The 16,913-nt window shown below is 37.5% G+C and overlaps 1 protein-coding gene across 4 annotated transcripts in view; it reads right to left on the bottom strand.

The window, feature by feature from the left end:
• LOC105701564 (venom metalloproteinase 3) overlaps positions 1-16,913 on the bottom strand; it is a 96,827-nt gene that overhangs the window by 14,729 nt on the left and 65,185 nt on the right. For all 4 annotated transcript variants that reach the window (XM_012428407.1, XM_012428405.1, XM_012428408.1 and 1 more), the window contains 7 exons: positions 11,370-11,467; positions 7,949-8,009; positions 5,634-5,845; positions 3,611-3,700; positions 1,054-1,255; positions 677-806; positions 246-375 (listed from right to left, as the gene is read on the bottom strand). In XM_012428407.1, coding sequence (XP_012283830.1) covers positions 246-375; positions 677-806; positions 1,054-1,255; positions 3,611-3,700; positions 5,634-5,845; positions 7,949-8,009; positions 11,370-11,465 — 921 coding nt within the window. In that variant the 5' untranslated portion in view covers positions 11,466-11,467. The remainder of the gene's footprint in view (positions 1-245; positions 376-676; positions 807-1,053; positions 1,256-3,610; positions 3,701-5,633; positions 5,846-7,948; positions 8,010-11,369; positions 11,468-16,913) is intronic.

Here is a 16,913-nt window from a genome sequence, read left to right as displayed (position 1 = left end):
TATTTCGTTAAAATGGTTCAGTCCTAACATAGAAGTATCGCGATTGCCCGGTTATGTCACTGACTGTGGATGACTAATCATTGAGCGCTTTTTCCCCACCCTCGGCACTCGTGCTGAATAACAAATTGGTTTTCTTGACAATTACATTCGGATGGCGAGTTTGTAATCGGTAGACGCGATTACGATCGATCGGAAGAAACGGGGAAAGTGGAGGAAGGTTATTTCAATGTTTGATCTGAACGTACCCGCGAAATAATTATTCCTGCGATACTGATGCGTATCTTTGGTCCTTTTAATAATTTATACCTCAGATCCACGCCGTTCCAAAATGATACGAAGTACCTCTTAATCTGTACATTGTCGCCTCCGTGCAGCCTGAAAGGCGAAAATTTATTTTGAGTAACAGGTTTAAGTTCCTACAAGGCAATACGTGTAATTTTATGTGCAACAAACGAGCATTCGTTGTTGCAATCGACGAACATTTCGTCGCCGTAAAAAAATGATACAGCACTATCTTTACCTATGTATTGTTATTTGCATATTCCACTGGAATATGGTATCCATAAACATCCAATGTTCAGGATATCTTATTTCTATTCAATGATTTAAGGATGTACAAATGTATTGCAATTACTTACACTTTGAAGAAATGTTTGGCAGAGAAATTTGGTCTTACCTATATCCATCATAATCCACGATGCACAGGATTTCTGGATAAATAACATACGGTGCTTCACGCTTTGATCTAGTACTAATTGATCGTTTCGATCTGAATCTTTTGGATATGTGATCTGGTTCCATATAAGCTGAAATTAATTTATTACTAATTTTAATATTTTGCACGGATGGTACGTAGCACCTGGAAAACGCATCAGATGATTAGAAACAATGCTATGTTATGTGTGTTCTGTATGTTCTTACAGAATATATCCTACAATTCCTTCCAAATCGTCACTTTTAAGTCAAAAACAGCCCTGTATTGTCCATATAACCGATTAACTGAATTCCCAACAAAAGATGAATTTAGAATTCCATTAAATTGGTTGAACTTACCGAAATCACTGAATTCGTCATCTACATGGTTTGGAGACCGCTTGAAGACTACATGATGATGCGTACTCTCCAAATATGTCGTACTGTTAGTTACATTCGGTAACAAATAGGGCTTATGGAGTTTCCATGCATTGCTGATGATTTCTTCTACGATGCGCCGCGGCAATGATCGGATAACGTAATCCGAACCGATGTTGCCTTCCTGTAACCATAATTCTCATGAATTAAATTGCAAGACGTCCAAGATATATTTTATATACTTATACATTAAAACATTCTACCCCACAGCGTGAATTAAAATTGACGTCCTCGATCCTGTATGCGTTACAAAACCTATCTTAAACAATTAGCGGTCCGCGCGTGATTAAATGATTCCTGACTTCTATTTCCTAGAAATTCGTTTCTTTTTCTATTAACATCAAGTCCTTCCCCTTAGCGTAGTGGAATCTATGTGCAACGTGATAAAATAAGAAGTATGGCATACCGCGCCATTTTAGCCATGTTCGGAATCCATCATTAATCAGAGATTTAGATCTTTAATCCGCGGGTAATTGATCGAATCTCTTGATTTCTCTTTCCTAGAAATCAGTCATTTCTTCGTTTCAATTTAAATTCTTCGCCTTAGAATCGAGGAGGTGGACGAAACGAGATAGATTAAAACGAAGCCCAGCATGCGACGCCATTTTGGGCAAATTTGGCATCAGTCAATTAAGAACTTGTGTTCAGAACAATTTAACATTTCACCTACAATTATGCAAATCTTGACTTCCTTATCCCGGGAATTACTTTTCGTTACATGAACTATTATATATAATAATTAATTTTCCGTCGATAAAATGGAATAAAATGAAGTATGACATGTGACGTCACTTCGATCGCGTTTAGAATCCGCCATTAATCAAGGGTTTAGATTGCGGACTGTTTAACGTTCAATATGCGATTAAGTAAATCTGGATTTCTCCTTCTCAGAAATTCCTTGTCCCTTTTTTTTTAATCTAAATCTTCTCTTAACGTCGTGGATTTGCTAAAACGAGGTAAAATAAATCGAAAGCCGGTACGCGGAGACGCGTCCGCCATGTTGGTTTATCATTCATCGGGGATTTAGTTTGGATGTGAGGTTACAAAGTGATCCATGTACGGAGAGAAGCATCGATCAAGATCGCTCGGTGAAAGCGAAAGGTCGGGTCACTTGGAACAACTCTTTTACCGCCGATTACATAAGCGCCGTAATGTCTCCGTAAGCCGAGGATTTTACGCCCGCCATTTCTTCCGCGACGGTACACTGTTAAAAAAAAAGAAATATTGAAATTTTATAAAATCTTTGACATGGTATACCAATTTTCTAACATTTCCAAACAACATTTATTACATGTGTTATGAATTTAATACATAAGTGTACTTTAATTTTTCTACAGAACTTCACACACTTCTACTGTGACGTTACAAAATGACAAGTTTATTTTGGAAGTCACATCATAAATTTATAATAATTCACTGTTGAGACGTGAAATTTGTAATTTCGCCAAAACCTTATGTACAGAGAGCGTATGAATTTTGTGAATATTTTTAACAGTGCAGCCGGGTATCCGAGGATTAGATATTAGATCGTGGTTACAACTTGTATAACGATGAAATTCCGCGTTCTGCGCCGCGTCGAGGTGTAAAACTTCTTGTCTGCAGTTTACTCGGCCGAGCTGCGTGATTACACCTATTAGCACCCGCGGAATAAAATGGCGATTGTGCCAGAAATGAGGAAACGAAAAATACATCTTGGAAGCCCCGGGAAGAATCGGTTACGTGATGGAATGTGCATTCCAGTAACGACAAATAACTCGGGGACGGTGCTATAACCCTATGTTTTATGATCGACCCCCCCTTTTTTTTATATTCGATTGATTTGAGATAAACCACAAACATTTCGTTCTTACGTCAGAGCGGTAAGCATCAAATCAGGGGGGAGAACAGCGCGATTATTTGAGGCTACGTTGCAAAGTATGATTCCGATTTAATCCCATAACGTGTATTACCGCCCGACAAAATAATGTTCATGGATTTCCTTTCCCTTATATCGAGAAGTTTTGTAAGACATTTCTCTTTGCTCATAAAGAGTGAAGAACTTTCGTGCGCGAATTTGGGTATTTAACACCGTTGACTGATTATATTATTATATTGTTCCTCAAAATCGAGATTTCTGCGCAGACGCAAGAAGCTCCCGGGAAAATAGAAAAAAGCCCGAGCCTAATGTATTTCTTTCGGAACAAGTGCCTTCAATGTCCTTATTTCGTTTCTGCCAGACGGCTTAGGGTACTAAATTTGCAACAGGATGTTTCATGCACCGGTAAACAACAAGGAACAGCTTGTTGAAGACGTCGGAGTTGCACCGAGCGATTGTCTCGGACCTGTCATGGCGGCCCGCGGGAGAGACGTTACAATAAACGACGGGATTGTTCGTTAATTATAACGCAGAGACCCGGCCAGACGGGCTCCGTTGACGAAAGCCACCTCGGAATAATGGGGAGTATGTTGAAAGGAAGGTTAAGAAAGAGCGATTCCTTACAACGAGCACTTTCCCAGACGAGTCGCGGTGCAGCAGGATGGACGCCATGTTGTCCGCGTCCTGGTAGATGTCGCCCACGTCGGCACTCGCCTGCAACGAGAAAGACGCTATCACGAAGTGTCCCAATCCCGAAACCTGAAACTCTTCCTTGGTAATTCATTGCACAGATTATTGTCGCGGTGCTCGAGAATTTGCAAGGTACACGCATTTCTCGTGAACCTTTGGCTTTTACGGCCGTCTCACTTTCGGCTGTATTGTGTTTCTAGGGGTCCTTTAACTTGAGATTGCCTACTGAGATTCTCCTTAGATATGCAGATTTTTTTTTTTATTACCTCTGAGCTAGCATCTGTGAGTAGTGTTTCGAGGAAAGCATGTAAAGTGTTCTCGCAGTAACGTGAGACTCTTGGTTTCTTGAACTCTTTTAATGAATGCACGTTTGTTGTCTAAGTGATAAGAACGGTCTGTACGCTGGTCGGGGGATAATTCTTGCATAATTATTCCAGTGATTTCAAACTCGTTACCGTAAATGTGAAATGGTGAGGTCGGATATTTATTTTTTATAAGAGTTTTGAAAAAGTTTCGGTTCCAAAGAAAATTAAAAGAGATGATATCAGCTATCGTGCTCCGAGTTTTATTTTTCAATTTTTTGAGGCATTAGATTTTAATAATCACTTGGGATCAATGTTCATATGCGGAAATAGAGCTCTGGAGGTGTACATATGTTATAAAGGTGTGCTTATTATCACTTTCAAGAGAGAATAAAAGAAATATTTTCTGGAAAGGAAACGTAGACGGACTCGGAGATGTGAATTGTTATCTATAACATCTTCTTCTTGATAAATTCGAGTTAAAAGATCTTTCGGCGGGTTTCGACGTGCCAACGATTTCCGGGAAATTCAGCGGCAAAGTGGTTAGATGTCGTAAAGGTTTAACAACCGACAGGTAGAGGATGGATCTAAAGGAGCGATTATTCCTAGACACCAAGATGTACTAGAGGAGGTTGGTTAACATTATTTCAGACAGAATAAATTATGTAGGAATTCATTCCTCTTTTCAGTCCACCTAACTTGTTATGTAATCAACCAACCCCACAGCTGAATATCCTGGGAACTAGGTTTGCCGAAATTATATTTGAGCTTCAATTAAATCTTCAATCATAGGATCGTTATCTTTGAGAGCATACAATAGTTACCAGTAAACGCATATTACAGCAACGGATTAAATGTCTAGAGCGGGCTGTACTAAATGTAGATTTGAACAAAAAATTACAGGAGCAGAACATTTTCTGAGAGCGGCGTATCTAACATCACCAGGCACATAAAAATCCTTAATGGTCCATAAATGTCACTTCATGACCAAAGCGAGGGGACGTCTTTTATAATGACAGAAGTAATTTCCTGCCCAGGTGACTCGCCGTTACTTCCACGAAATCCCTTCCAATATTTTCAAGAATTCGTTGGCCTCGTCAAATTCTCCGCACTCGTTTGCCTTTCCAATTCTTCCCCGTCGTAAGAAAGTGATAGTCGATGCAAGAACGATAAATCCCCCATTTAATACAAGCAATAAGTAATACGGGAAACTTTGCGCCAATTACCCTTACACCGTTCTTACCCCTTTGGGCTGTTGAAATTTCTCGGATGTCGGTGTAAGAAAATAATTCCTACAGGAGGTCATACCTTAGCGCCAAAGAAACTTAATGCACGTTGAATAAATGAGGAAGGGAAAAGGAAGAAAAGAAATTTGACCGACCCTGAACGCTGGGCCATTAAAATATTGCACTCCATATTGGCGTCCGATAATTGGAGATAAAGAGAAAAAAATATATCTCAATTTTCTTCTCGTACTTTCAGAACTCATTATCGGCAATGTATATGGTAGTACCGAGATTCCGCGAGTCTAATTTTCGTTAAATCAAGGGGGACGCGTTTTTCAACGAGCACGGCCTCTTAAGGCCCATCCAAGGAAATCTTCGGCTTTTATCGACGTCGCATCGAAGAGGTCCTTCGAATTACTTTATACATACTTCCGGCAAGTCCTCGTAGTGCAGGCCATCGGGACGTGACGCATTCTTCGTTACTGTCCACATCGGTAAGTGATTTACCGACAAAAGGCCTTCGGTTGGCTTCAACGAGAGGTTGAAATCCTTTCCGAATGCCTTAAGGTGCACTTCCGGTCTCACTTCCGGACTCCTCTTGTGGACCGAGTGCAACACAGGCACTACCTCGTACTCTGGTACTGAAATTTCATAGTTTTTCATTATTTCTCAAGTACACGCCATTTCATCCACTTTCTCCTTCATTCCTCATTTCTTTAATTACCAGAGTTTTCATTTAATGTAATTTTTCAATCTTTCGAGTAGCTAGCAACTTGCGATTCTTAATTTTGATAATGAAATGTGAATAGCATTTACCTTGAAACTTAACAGTGTTTCGTTTAATCTGATTACCTGTCATGTATTTTATTAATTCTTTCTTTATTCATTTATTTCTCATTTAAAAAGTAGATAATCAGATGCAAGGAAACGAACCACACTTGATTCTGAAATTCTTCGGGCTCAACCGATATTGAAAGTGATTTGCTGATTGCTCATAAAGATGTAAAGGCCTAAGCAAGACGTTTTATTGTAATGTAACGTAATGTTATCATTTACTCTTTGCGGTAGCATTTTTTTCCCCTAATAGCTACGAATTAATTCAAATTAAAAGAAATTCTTAATAGTGATTTACGCATCGAACAATCGATTCTTACACAATTGTTATGGTGAGTTTGCTTTCGCTACATGCAATAAGTTGGATTAAAATTAATTCCAGGTTCTAAAAATATTGAATCAATGCATAGGTCGATCGTTAACTGTTTCTTTGATGCAACATTTTTTTCCTTGACAGGTATAAAGTCGTATTAGAATTAATGTCAGGTTACGGAAATCTGAAATATCGAGTCACACATAGAACAGCCTATTTCAGCTGTTTTCTAAAGCAACCTCTTTATCACTGAATGCTACGTTAAAATTAATCCTAGAAACCGGAACATTGATATGCCTCTTTAAGAGTTTCGAAAACGTTCACGGTAATACGCTCATTTGGCGGCCAAATACTTCATGCCAATTATTTTCGAGTAAAACTCGTGATCTTTTACGTGAAGCTCTTTTTTTTTTTTACGCCTCGTAAATTCGTTTAACAACGCGTAATTAAAAGTACACTGAAAGAGAAAGAGGAAATCCCTATGCAGAGAGTAGTTTGAGCTTATCGAGAGTGCTTTGGCATCCACGAATGAGTTTCATTCTTGACTAATCAAATGTATCTTGTAACTTGTACTAACAATCAGGAGTTCCGTGTCGATAGCTGGAGAAAAACCGACAGCTTGTTAAGCGAAACAAAATGTTACGTGGATTATTGCACCGGGAAATCTCTCTGGACGTGGACATGCTCTCGAGCGGCCAATTTTCAGAGAATCGATTCTCTTTAGAGGATTTCACGCGTATTGCATAAGGATAACGGAGGCAGGATAAATTCCCAAACGACCGTACTCCTTCGGATTTCTCTCTCGAATCATTTTCTAGGGATAGCTGTGAGAAATCGCGGAGGGGAGACGCGCCTGAATGTCTCGCGCAAGCGTTTTTATTCCGTCGATAAATATTCATCCTGCCCGATCCCCTCGATCGGGCGTCATCGATGAATCACTTGACCAATGACCCCACGTACTCTACCTGGTTCGTCGGATTAATTACGAGATAGATATCAGAGATGATTCCATACGGAAATATACAGCGCCCCTTTACGTCAGACAGATCGACGCCTGCCGGCTACGGTCGAATTATTCACCATGGAACGGGTTTTGTTAATTTTTTATTTCATTTATTTAATTTTGAAAAAATTGAAGGTACCTACTCGAGAGGAACCTGGATGAATTGATTAGTTTAGAAGCTTTGTCAATTGGGATAATTATATGGGAGGCGTTTTTAATTACGGTACGGATTTTTTTGGAGTCGATATAAAGTGCAGAAAATGTGATTCCGTGGGAAATTATGCAGTATTTTTTTTAATCTAATCACGATTTATTGTCGGATTTATTTTGATTCGTTGATAAATTTTGACACTTGGCGGTAACACGTTTAACAAACGTACAGCTATTTGCTTCAAACTATTGATTTAAAACTTTAAATTATCTTTTTGAAATTTTGCTACTAAGTGAAATCGAAGGCATGTGATGTTTCTTACTTTGTTAAAATTTCTCTCTTCATTCTAGATGAGAAATAAGGACGATATTCAATTTCAAATGGGTCATACTTTTTACGTTACAGAGGATCTGTTAACTGGAAGAAAAATATCACGTTCTTACCTGAAGCATGATGCGTGTGAAACACCGACATCATTTCTTCTGTTGTCATATGTTCGTGAATCTGTAACATAAATCATTAATATTACTTTCTTGGGATTGGTTAAGTTAAACATTATGTAATAAAGCAGGGTCATTTCGGTGCGATTAAGTGCTGATTTATAGGTGTTAAAAAAATCATTAAGCCATTCGACCTCTCGAAACTCTTCTCATTCTCCTATAAAACTGGATAAAACTAATAAATAACTTAATAACCGCATACAGACATCATCTCCAACCTTTGAGGCTAGATTAAAACCTCCAAGGCTAATATTGACCTAAGCTTCGATTTAAAATTTGTCAGATATAATCATGACATCAGTAAATGAATTAAATTAATTAATGTGATTTTAATTTAAAATGAATTAAATTTAATAACCATATCGATTGTTCCTTGAAATTTGTATCTAGATCAGGAAACCTCAAGCGGTGAGGTCACTCTTTGCGTTCAGCTTTTCCAAGGATAACGAGTTGATTAACGCCGTTTCAATTTCCCGGCATGGAGGTCTTCCGTTTCCCAGATTTTCCGGGAACGACGGCGGAGGGCGCTTTTCTTTTTCAAATCGGCCGCGAAACGATATCTCGTAAACCTATCCCATTTTCTAGCGATCATTTCGACAGGGCAATTAAGCGGTCGACTTCGGTTCCATGGCCGAGAGTCATTATGGAGGCATTGACCAACCAAGTCGGCAAGGGAGTTTCGACACTTCTCGTGTACACCTAGGAGTCGATTTCCATCGGGCTGGCGTGGCTTAGCCATTTTCCAATTGCACCGCAAGGTCTGTTTCCAGCGTTTGAAGCACTCGAGGAATGCCCGATGCCTCGAGGAATCAGAAGTAGAGATATAATTAGCGGACCTAAGGTCGATCACTTCGCCGATCGCATCACCTTCGGGATCCGCACTCGTTCTAGGTCTCCTTGTGTTTTATCGCTTTTCCTTCGGTTTTATGCCTTTAGTTTATCGATCCTTTTATTTATTGCAAGGGATTGCGGGATGAAGGAGATTTATTGCTTCTGGCGATGAGACGGTGGTGGATATTCTGCAGGTGAAGGCATTCTTTTCTTTCCTTCGGTAGATAGATTGGTAGGAATTAAATTATCGCACTTTATGATTCTGGTTATCTCTATGTATACATATGTAACTATTTCTAATCAGCAAGTTCTTATTTGTCATTTATTTTTGATAAAAAATGCAAAATTAATTTCTTATATTTTATGATTCGTAGCTTGTCATTCGTAATTTGTATTTTGCATCATGTAATTCATAATTCGATACTTGTCATTTTTAATTTGGAAAATTGAGCGCATATCAACGTAAAAGTCATTTATACGTACAACTGTAATTGATACAATATTATTAACCCTTAATCTTATCATCCCTTAGCGGATAAACATATTTTACACGTTAGTCGAATGGAGTGTAACTTGTCATTATAAGGAAAACAAGGGGTTAATTATCATTAATTATAGTATGTTACGGAGGCGAACTGTATCGCTTTGAATAATGCAATGCCTCTATTCCGACCTGGTTATCGGGCGTAAAATTCTTTCCTCGTTTATTTAAACCAAAATATGTACGATATTTCCTGAAATTGCATAATGCATACTTGGTGCACATCGTTATTCAGAAATTAAGGCACATTTTTAGCTCACGTTTTATGTAACAGTTCTGTTGCCGTGCCGAAGTAGTATGATTTTTGGTATATTAAAAAAAATATATAAATAATTGTCTACAGAGGTAAGGCAAATTTAAGGAAATGCGGCAAAGTAAATGCAACGAAATTACGTACATGGACGAAACCGAGAGATATAATGCTTAATTTTTTCATGCAAAAAAAGGAACAAGGAAAATCATTTTCGTTAGAGGCAGTAAAATTCCTGGTGGGAATTGCTAGGTTTTCGGGTGTAGTATGGAATTAAGTGAAAGTATGGCGGAATTTATTATTCACGTAAATTACAATAAATGTAAAAAGCGACGGGAAGGCAGTAGAAATACTAATCTGGGAGGTGGAATAATAATTTTTATGGGCGTATCTTGTTGTTACGTTGTATATAGGACAGGAGCAAAGTTGGCACATTGAATGCAAAAACGATGTCTGAAAGAGTCACGATGAAATATAATCAGGCGAGGTTGTAGAGTAATTGTTTAAATAGACGTCGCTGCAATGCAACGAGACAATTTGTACTCCATCTTCTTCGCGATATTTATTAGAGCGAAATCGCGTAAAATTCTGAACGTACGAGGATTTGTTCCAACATTACTCTGCATCAATTCCTGATTTCTCTTCGTTCCGCCTTACTATTTTTATTACTAATAAGTACGAGGCATTTTTCCCCGCCCACAATTCCCTCCCAAGTGAAGAAAAGCATTCGTTACGAAACAGAGAAATTGTTATTGGAAATTGTTGCGTTTTGAGGCAAAACCGAATTGGGTCGGCGTATGAGAAATTTACTACTTATGAATTTTATAAGGATTTACTACTTATGTAATATTATATATTATATATATATAATACACTACATTCCATAGCAGAACTTTATGAAATGATTACGGCTTTAAAAACTTGGCAATACACTATTGCAATTTACTTTTGCATTACAACGTAAAGCCAATCAATAAATTGTTTAGGTAAAAACACTAAGATCTATCAATAAGATGTATTATTAAATTCATCAGCCATATATTATTTAACTTGGCAGTCAAGGATTCACGTCGATCTATTTTCTCAGGCAATATTAATCATAAAGTCACGTAAACTTAGTTGACATTTTCCAGTCATAACTTTTATTTGCTAATTAGGCTCGAAACGCATGAAATGGTAAACTCATGACTGGTTATTTTAGACAATTATCATTATGAGAGTTACACAAAACGAATTATTCAAGCTAACATTACGTAAAATGTGTTATTAAGAGCGGAAACGTTTAATTACATAGAATTAATTATTTCGTTAGGAAATAGGGGTGAAATGCGTGAAACATTAAATCCGCGGTTAGGTGCGACCGGGATAACAATTCGGTTTCACTTGGAAACACGATTTTGTGAAGTGACACCAACGAAAATTCGGCCTTTTTCATCAATCTAGAGAATGTTCCACAATTGTTGCACGTTACACTGTGGGTTTAATGCGCTTTCGTAAAAGTGGCTTTCCACGGTCTCAGCGTCGAGGGTTTACGCAAGCTCGGTATCGGAAAAAGTTCTTCGGCTCGATCGAGGTTCACCGGTAACGCAATCGTTATTGCGGGTTCACCTGTGAGGCCTGTAAATCCGTAAAGCGACTAGCAGTGAATTCTCCACAATCTGCAATCAACGGCTTGACCGTAGACTGCTAATGATAATTGTCCGACCGAGATAAAAGAGCTCGGTAAACGGTTGTTTTCTTACCTTGTGACATTGTGAGAGAGGTAGAATGGCCGTGCAGAGAAGGACAAGGGCGCGAATCATTTTGCATAGAAGTACTCCTGATAGGCTGCGACGCATCGCTGAAACATGAAAAAGGAAGACGTGAAAAAAAGTACGAGTTTGCGTTATATCTCATATGAAATGTCATTCGATTTGAGTGCACGAAGAATTGCATAAAAATAGTGTATCATCTTATGACACATAAATATTTATCTTAAATACAATCGTAAAATTGCGTATGTTTGATCACATAACAGAATTATTAAAAGTGAAAAGGAAACAAGCGAATGGACTTTGATTATTCGTACATCGGTACGAGTTGATCTAAACAATTTAAAATATTACGATGATAATTTTTTAAAGGGATAGTTCAGGGAGAAAATTTGATAATAAATGTAAAGAACATACGTTCAGATATAAGTCGTAGAACGATTAAATGCCTCTTCAGCTATCACGTTTGATCTAAGAGTCTCGAGTGTGTTATTTCTCTATTTAGTCTTGGCATGCGATCTTTACAGAGTTAAGCTCGAACTTGAACTTTTGTTAGAACAGGTGTTAGTAGGTAAGCGTCCATTACATCACCCTCTTGAAAAGTTCGAGTGGTATTCAATGGCGTAAGACTGAGGTCAACATCTTCCATTCATATGTTAGAAGTGATTTCTAGATATAAAGTTACAAGTGAAGGGGAATCTTGAATAGTTGGATGATTTTTTTTCCCCTATTTTTCTATTCCTCTTTTCTTTTTGAATTGCTGAGCGAATTTGAGTACCTCTTGTGTATCGCCAAACGACGAAATATGTACAAATTTATCAATGGTTTAAAGATAAAGATAAAATGGTATAAAGCGATATAACATTGCAAATGAGGGGGAATCTTGAATAGTTGGATGATTTTTTTTTCCCCATTTTTCTATTCCTCTTTTCTTTTTGAATTGCTGAGCGACTTTGAGTACCTCTTATGTATCGCCAAACAACGAAATATGTAAAAATTTATCAGTGGATGGCTATGATTTCTCAGCTGTGACAACTTGACACGACTATCGGCATGTAGCCTGGACACAAAAGACATTGCTTCTATCGTCCTACTGTCACTATCCCTGCCTACGCAAGACATAGGGTGTAATATATACTACAAAGTTATTCAGGTATTCGACGCCCAATAAACATTCCATGTCTCTGGAATGTTTGTTACTTATGGGAAATGTTAGCATCTGCTGCCAATTTCACTGTTTATTAGCCACGTATGAGCCTTCTCCGTCGATTAATACATCGTTCCTTATCATTTTAATTAAATTAAATTATTAAGAACATTTTGAATTATTAAAAAAAAGATCACTGCATAAAGTGACGTGTATGAAATCTTACTTGATATCTACAGTTTGTACTTAATTAATGTATCAATTATTCCCAAGTACTAGTCGTCATGATTTTAATTAATTTCGATAAGTAAAAAATGTTGAGTAATTAAAAAGATCGCTCTATAAAACGATGTACATTGAAAATCTTGCCTGCCGATTGAAGTGCTTTATTAGTGTAGTCAAGTATTTCTAAGCACCATTCCATATGATTTTAATTACTTTGAATGATTATAAAAGAAAAATTAGTAAGTGATACGATGTGTATTGAACTTTTTACGTCTTGTCTGAGGTTTGCACTTTTCAACTAATGTATCAGTCATTTCCAAGTTTAATTTATTTACGATTAGTCCGGATAATGCTTAAATCGAGAGTTAGCGTTTAATTAGTACCGCTTTAATTAAAAATTACTTTGGTAATGGCGTTTCCTTCCTTCAAATGGTTGAAAATCAATCGCAGCTGTACGTGCACACTTTTACATTTACTTCTGGATTTCCACGCGCAATTTTCTATTCGGATTCGAAGAAGATACGCAGATGTAGATTGCGGGATGCAATTTAACGAGGAGTGTCTTGTTTTTTTTATGGCAGAATGCACGTCGCATCGACTCATCTCTCCTGAATATGTATCATTCCACCTAATAAATGTCCAATGTGTTGTGCATTGCAGTATGAGGTAGTAACATTGCAAAATAACGACCTGAGTGTTCGAATGTCGCAATACCCCCGGTGGCAATAAAATAGTAAACTTTTACGCACGAAGGTGTGGAGCAAATGGAGTTCCGTAAAGCAATTTTCACGTAAAATTGAATCATAAACGTCCACTAGATATTATAAGAAATATCATATTTTTCATGAATTCCAGGGTAACACCCTTAATCTGAATCTTCATATTATTAACAGTAACTGCGTACATTTCATTAAAAATAAATTATAAGGTAACACTTCTCTCCGCAGATATTGCCGACTCCATTGCGATTCAATTCGACATAAACAATTAACACAAATGGAAGAAGCTTTCAAGTGAGTTTCTTCCATACAAGTGTCAATCGTAAAAAGTGTCATAAAGTTGGAGATGGTCGTTCCTATTATATTTCTAAACGGTGTTGAAAAACAACACGACAAACGTTTGGCGGCATTTTGGAGCCTCGAAACCTGTCTAATGTAAATCCGAACCCGAGGCCGCGAAGTACGGGGTTATTACATTAATCAAACAGGGTGTGCCACCTGGAGCGCACCTATACATGCGTGAATTTTAATATATACCGTGTATAAGTATGTGGAAAACGGGATCCACCTGTTCAGGTTCAACGACACCGCGATTTTACTAATTATTCTAATTATCAGCCGACCCCGGAGTCGCGTGGAACTTCTTAAGCTTAAGGTGATATGAAAGGGACATTCTATATGTATGAAACGTCAAAATATTTATAAAACTTTTCTCTAAACTGGGGGCACCGAATCATATGAAACTTCTCACGTGATTACAGAGGCCCTAAGAAAGAACGCGATGCTCGTGACATTTCATTTTTCACAAAAAAGAAATGTGATCTTGGTTCTAGTTCAGGATAAATAACAACAATTATCGTTTGATAAATGAAATTTCACGAGCGCCACCTTTTTTCCTTAGGCTATTAATTACGTCCTGAAGGTTCAAATGACTCGGTGTACCCAGTTTAGAGAAAAGTTTTGTAAATATCTTAACGACTTACATGGAGAGAATGATCACATTAAGGGGTTATTGAACTAATCGCGTCTTGTCAAAATCAGCTGACCGTAGCAAAGTCGAGGAGACAACCTGCCGCCTCTTTAGCATCTCATCTATCTCTAATAATATTCAAGATGCTGGAATATTATTCATCTAAATGCTTCTAAGAAGTGTCACCGTGTTGTAGTCGTTAGTTGAGTCATACGACATATTTTTTACGTTTAAGAAGTACAGGAAAGGTAGATGACGGTGAGAGAGGATTTAATTAAAAATATACTCGTTTGTTAGGTTTTAATGGGAGTGTCTTTGAGATATTTAAGCCTGATTATATTTAACAAGTGTACATAAAGACTACTGCATCCCAGCTCACTTTGAAATACTGAATCACTATATTTGGGTTGCGAAAATTGATAGAGTCCAATGACGGTTGACACTTTCACGAAGTCATAGTCAAGTTAAGGCCTATGGACACAAGTTTTTACCAATTGCATTTATTATTCTGAGAAATTTCGAGGGCCGAACTACAACAGTGTTAGAAATTAATTGAGGAACTCAGCTGTGATTAATCAACCACGAGTTGGCCATTCCATTTTTTTCGGATGTATACTACTATATGGTAGTATATTTACGTCCTCGGATGTATACTACCATACTCTTAAAAACTGACATTTATATCTTCACCTTCTCCTGCAACGAGAACACCAATGCACCTTGAGGGTGTTATCAACCTTCTTATCCGTCCCAACGTGCGTCAAGTCATCATGGCACGAACGAGTATTATCCTCCATTTAATCCGATGCCCAAAACAATAATTTTCTTCCTTTTGTTTACGGTACACGAGACTCTCGAGTACACACATCATTTACTCTTATTCGTTGCCAATATCTTTTACCTTTACCGTGATTTTACAAAGCATTAGAAAATTAAGTCAAGGTTGAATCTCCCTGTTTTTTTTTTCTTCTCTTTTAATAAAGCCAAAACGAAGAGCTGCTGACTTAAATTACTTCTTTGGTTATCAAGATCCCCCAAGAGAACTCATAATTTTTTTCCGTCATAAAGGCGAGTCGTCGAGGTCGAAAGATGATAAGCCGATCATTTTTCAAGACCATTGTTATCTTTAGAGCGCCGTCATTAATGTCGAGTTTTTTGCTCTAAAGGCATTCGGTCTTGAAAATCCTCTTTGCGCTATAAATTACCTTTTGCGGAATATTTAAATTAATGTTCAATGATTCCAGTTTCAATTCTCTCATTTTTATGAAAACTTAGAGACTCGTTTTCATGCCGGACATGAAAACTCCCGTCGCTCGATTTAATCATTTCGCTCAGCTGACTTGCTGACGCTGCGACATCATTTGTTATATAAACTAATGCGGAAACACGTGCTGGATTTACGGGCCTCACAAGATCGTTAACGGTTATCGTTTAATACCATTCGGGATTTTACGAGATTCTGAGCCACATAGGTAATGGGGAAAGTGTACAATTGTAACACCTTTTACGTGTGTCTAGTACACGTTAAGGTGCCAAAACAGTACATGCTCTCGAGCACTAAAAACCATTTTACTACTGGCTATCTTTTGCTAATAAAGTGTTTTAAAACTTCCAAGAGTTTATAAAATGAAGTCATAAAGTGACAACTATTAGTTACTAAAAGCCGGCGATTGAATTCTTACAATTATTTAGATAATAATCTCCGGGCATAATTACTTCGTTTATTGTTTCCTTATTACTTGCTTCAATGCGCATTCTTTTTCATAAGTGTATTAAAAATTAACAGAGAAATTACTTTGAATTTTATTTTCTTCGGTAAGTTGAAAAAAATGTGTACGATTGGGTGTAATTAACGACTTCATTCTTCGAAAATGTAGAGAAAAGTCTCATAAAAATTGATCGGGTGTTTGGATGCTGCTACTAAGTACCAGTTACGGTGCATTTATTTTGCATCGAGGAATGAGCGATTGTTATTTAAACAATAAGGCGGCGTGTGTTGAATTTTCGAACCTCCTGGCCGATTGCAGCAATTGTTTAATTTTGCAAGAGTTCACGACCCATTGTCAGTATGTGTGGGTGAATATTTAATAGACTACTTTATTCCGATTCTCATTTCATCTTCATACGCCGACAATTAATCTTTCCCAACACGTATTTTACTGACTCGTATTAATACCGTAGTAATAATTCGTTTAATACAACCTCTGCAACGCAATGAAATATTACTATAACACATCTGCAGACAATTATTAAAACATTGCAAATTTTTTTTAACTTCGCGCAAGTCAATTCTGTTGGCCAATAAGTCTAGTTTAATCTCCATGATTTTATTAAACATAGACACTTGTGTTGATCACTCTCGTTGATATAATAAATTAATGACTTTCTTCCAACAGGAATAACCAATTACCTATGATTATAGGTAAAGATTGTCATCGTTGTTCCATTATGTAGACTTTAGTTACGGCCAATTG

The sequence above is a fragment of the Orussus abietinus genome, unplaced genomic scaffold (assembly GCF_000612105.2).
Source record: "Orussus abietinus isolate OABI.00-Male unplaced genomic scaffold, Oabi_2.0 scaffold114, whole genome shotgun sequence".
NCBI lineage: Eukaryota > Metazoa > Arthropoda > Insecta > Hymenoptera > Orussidae > Orussus > Orussus abietinus.
Note: the sequence above shows the minus strand (reverse complement) of the source record. Positions and strands in the feature narration are given on the sequence as shown.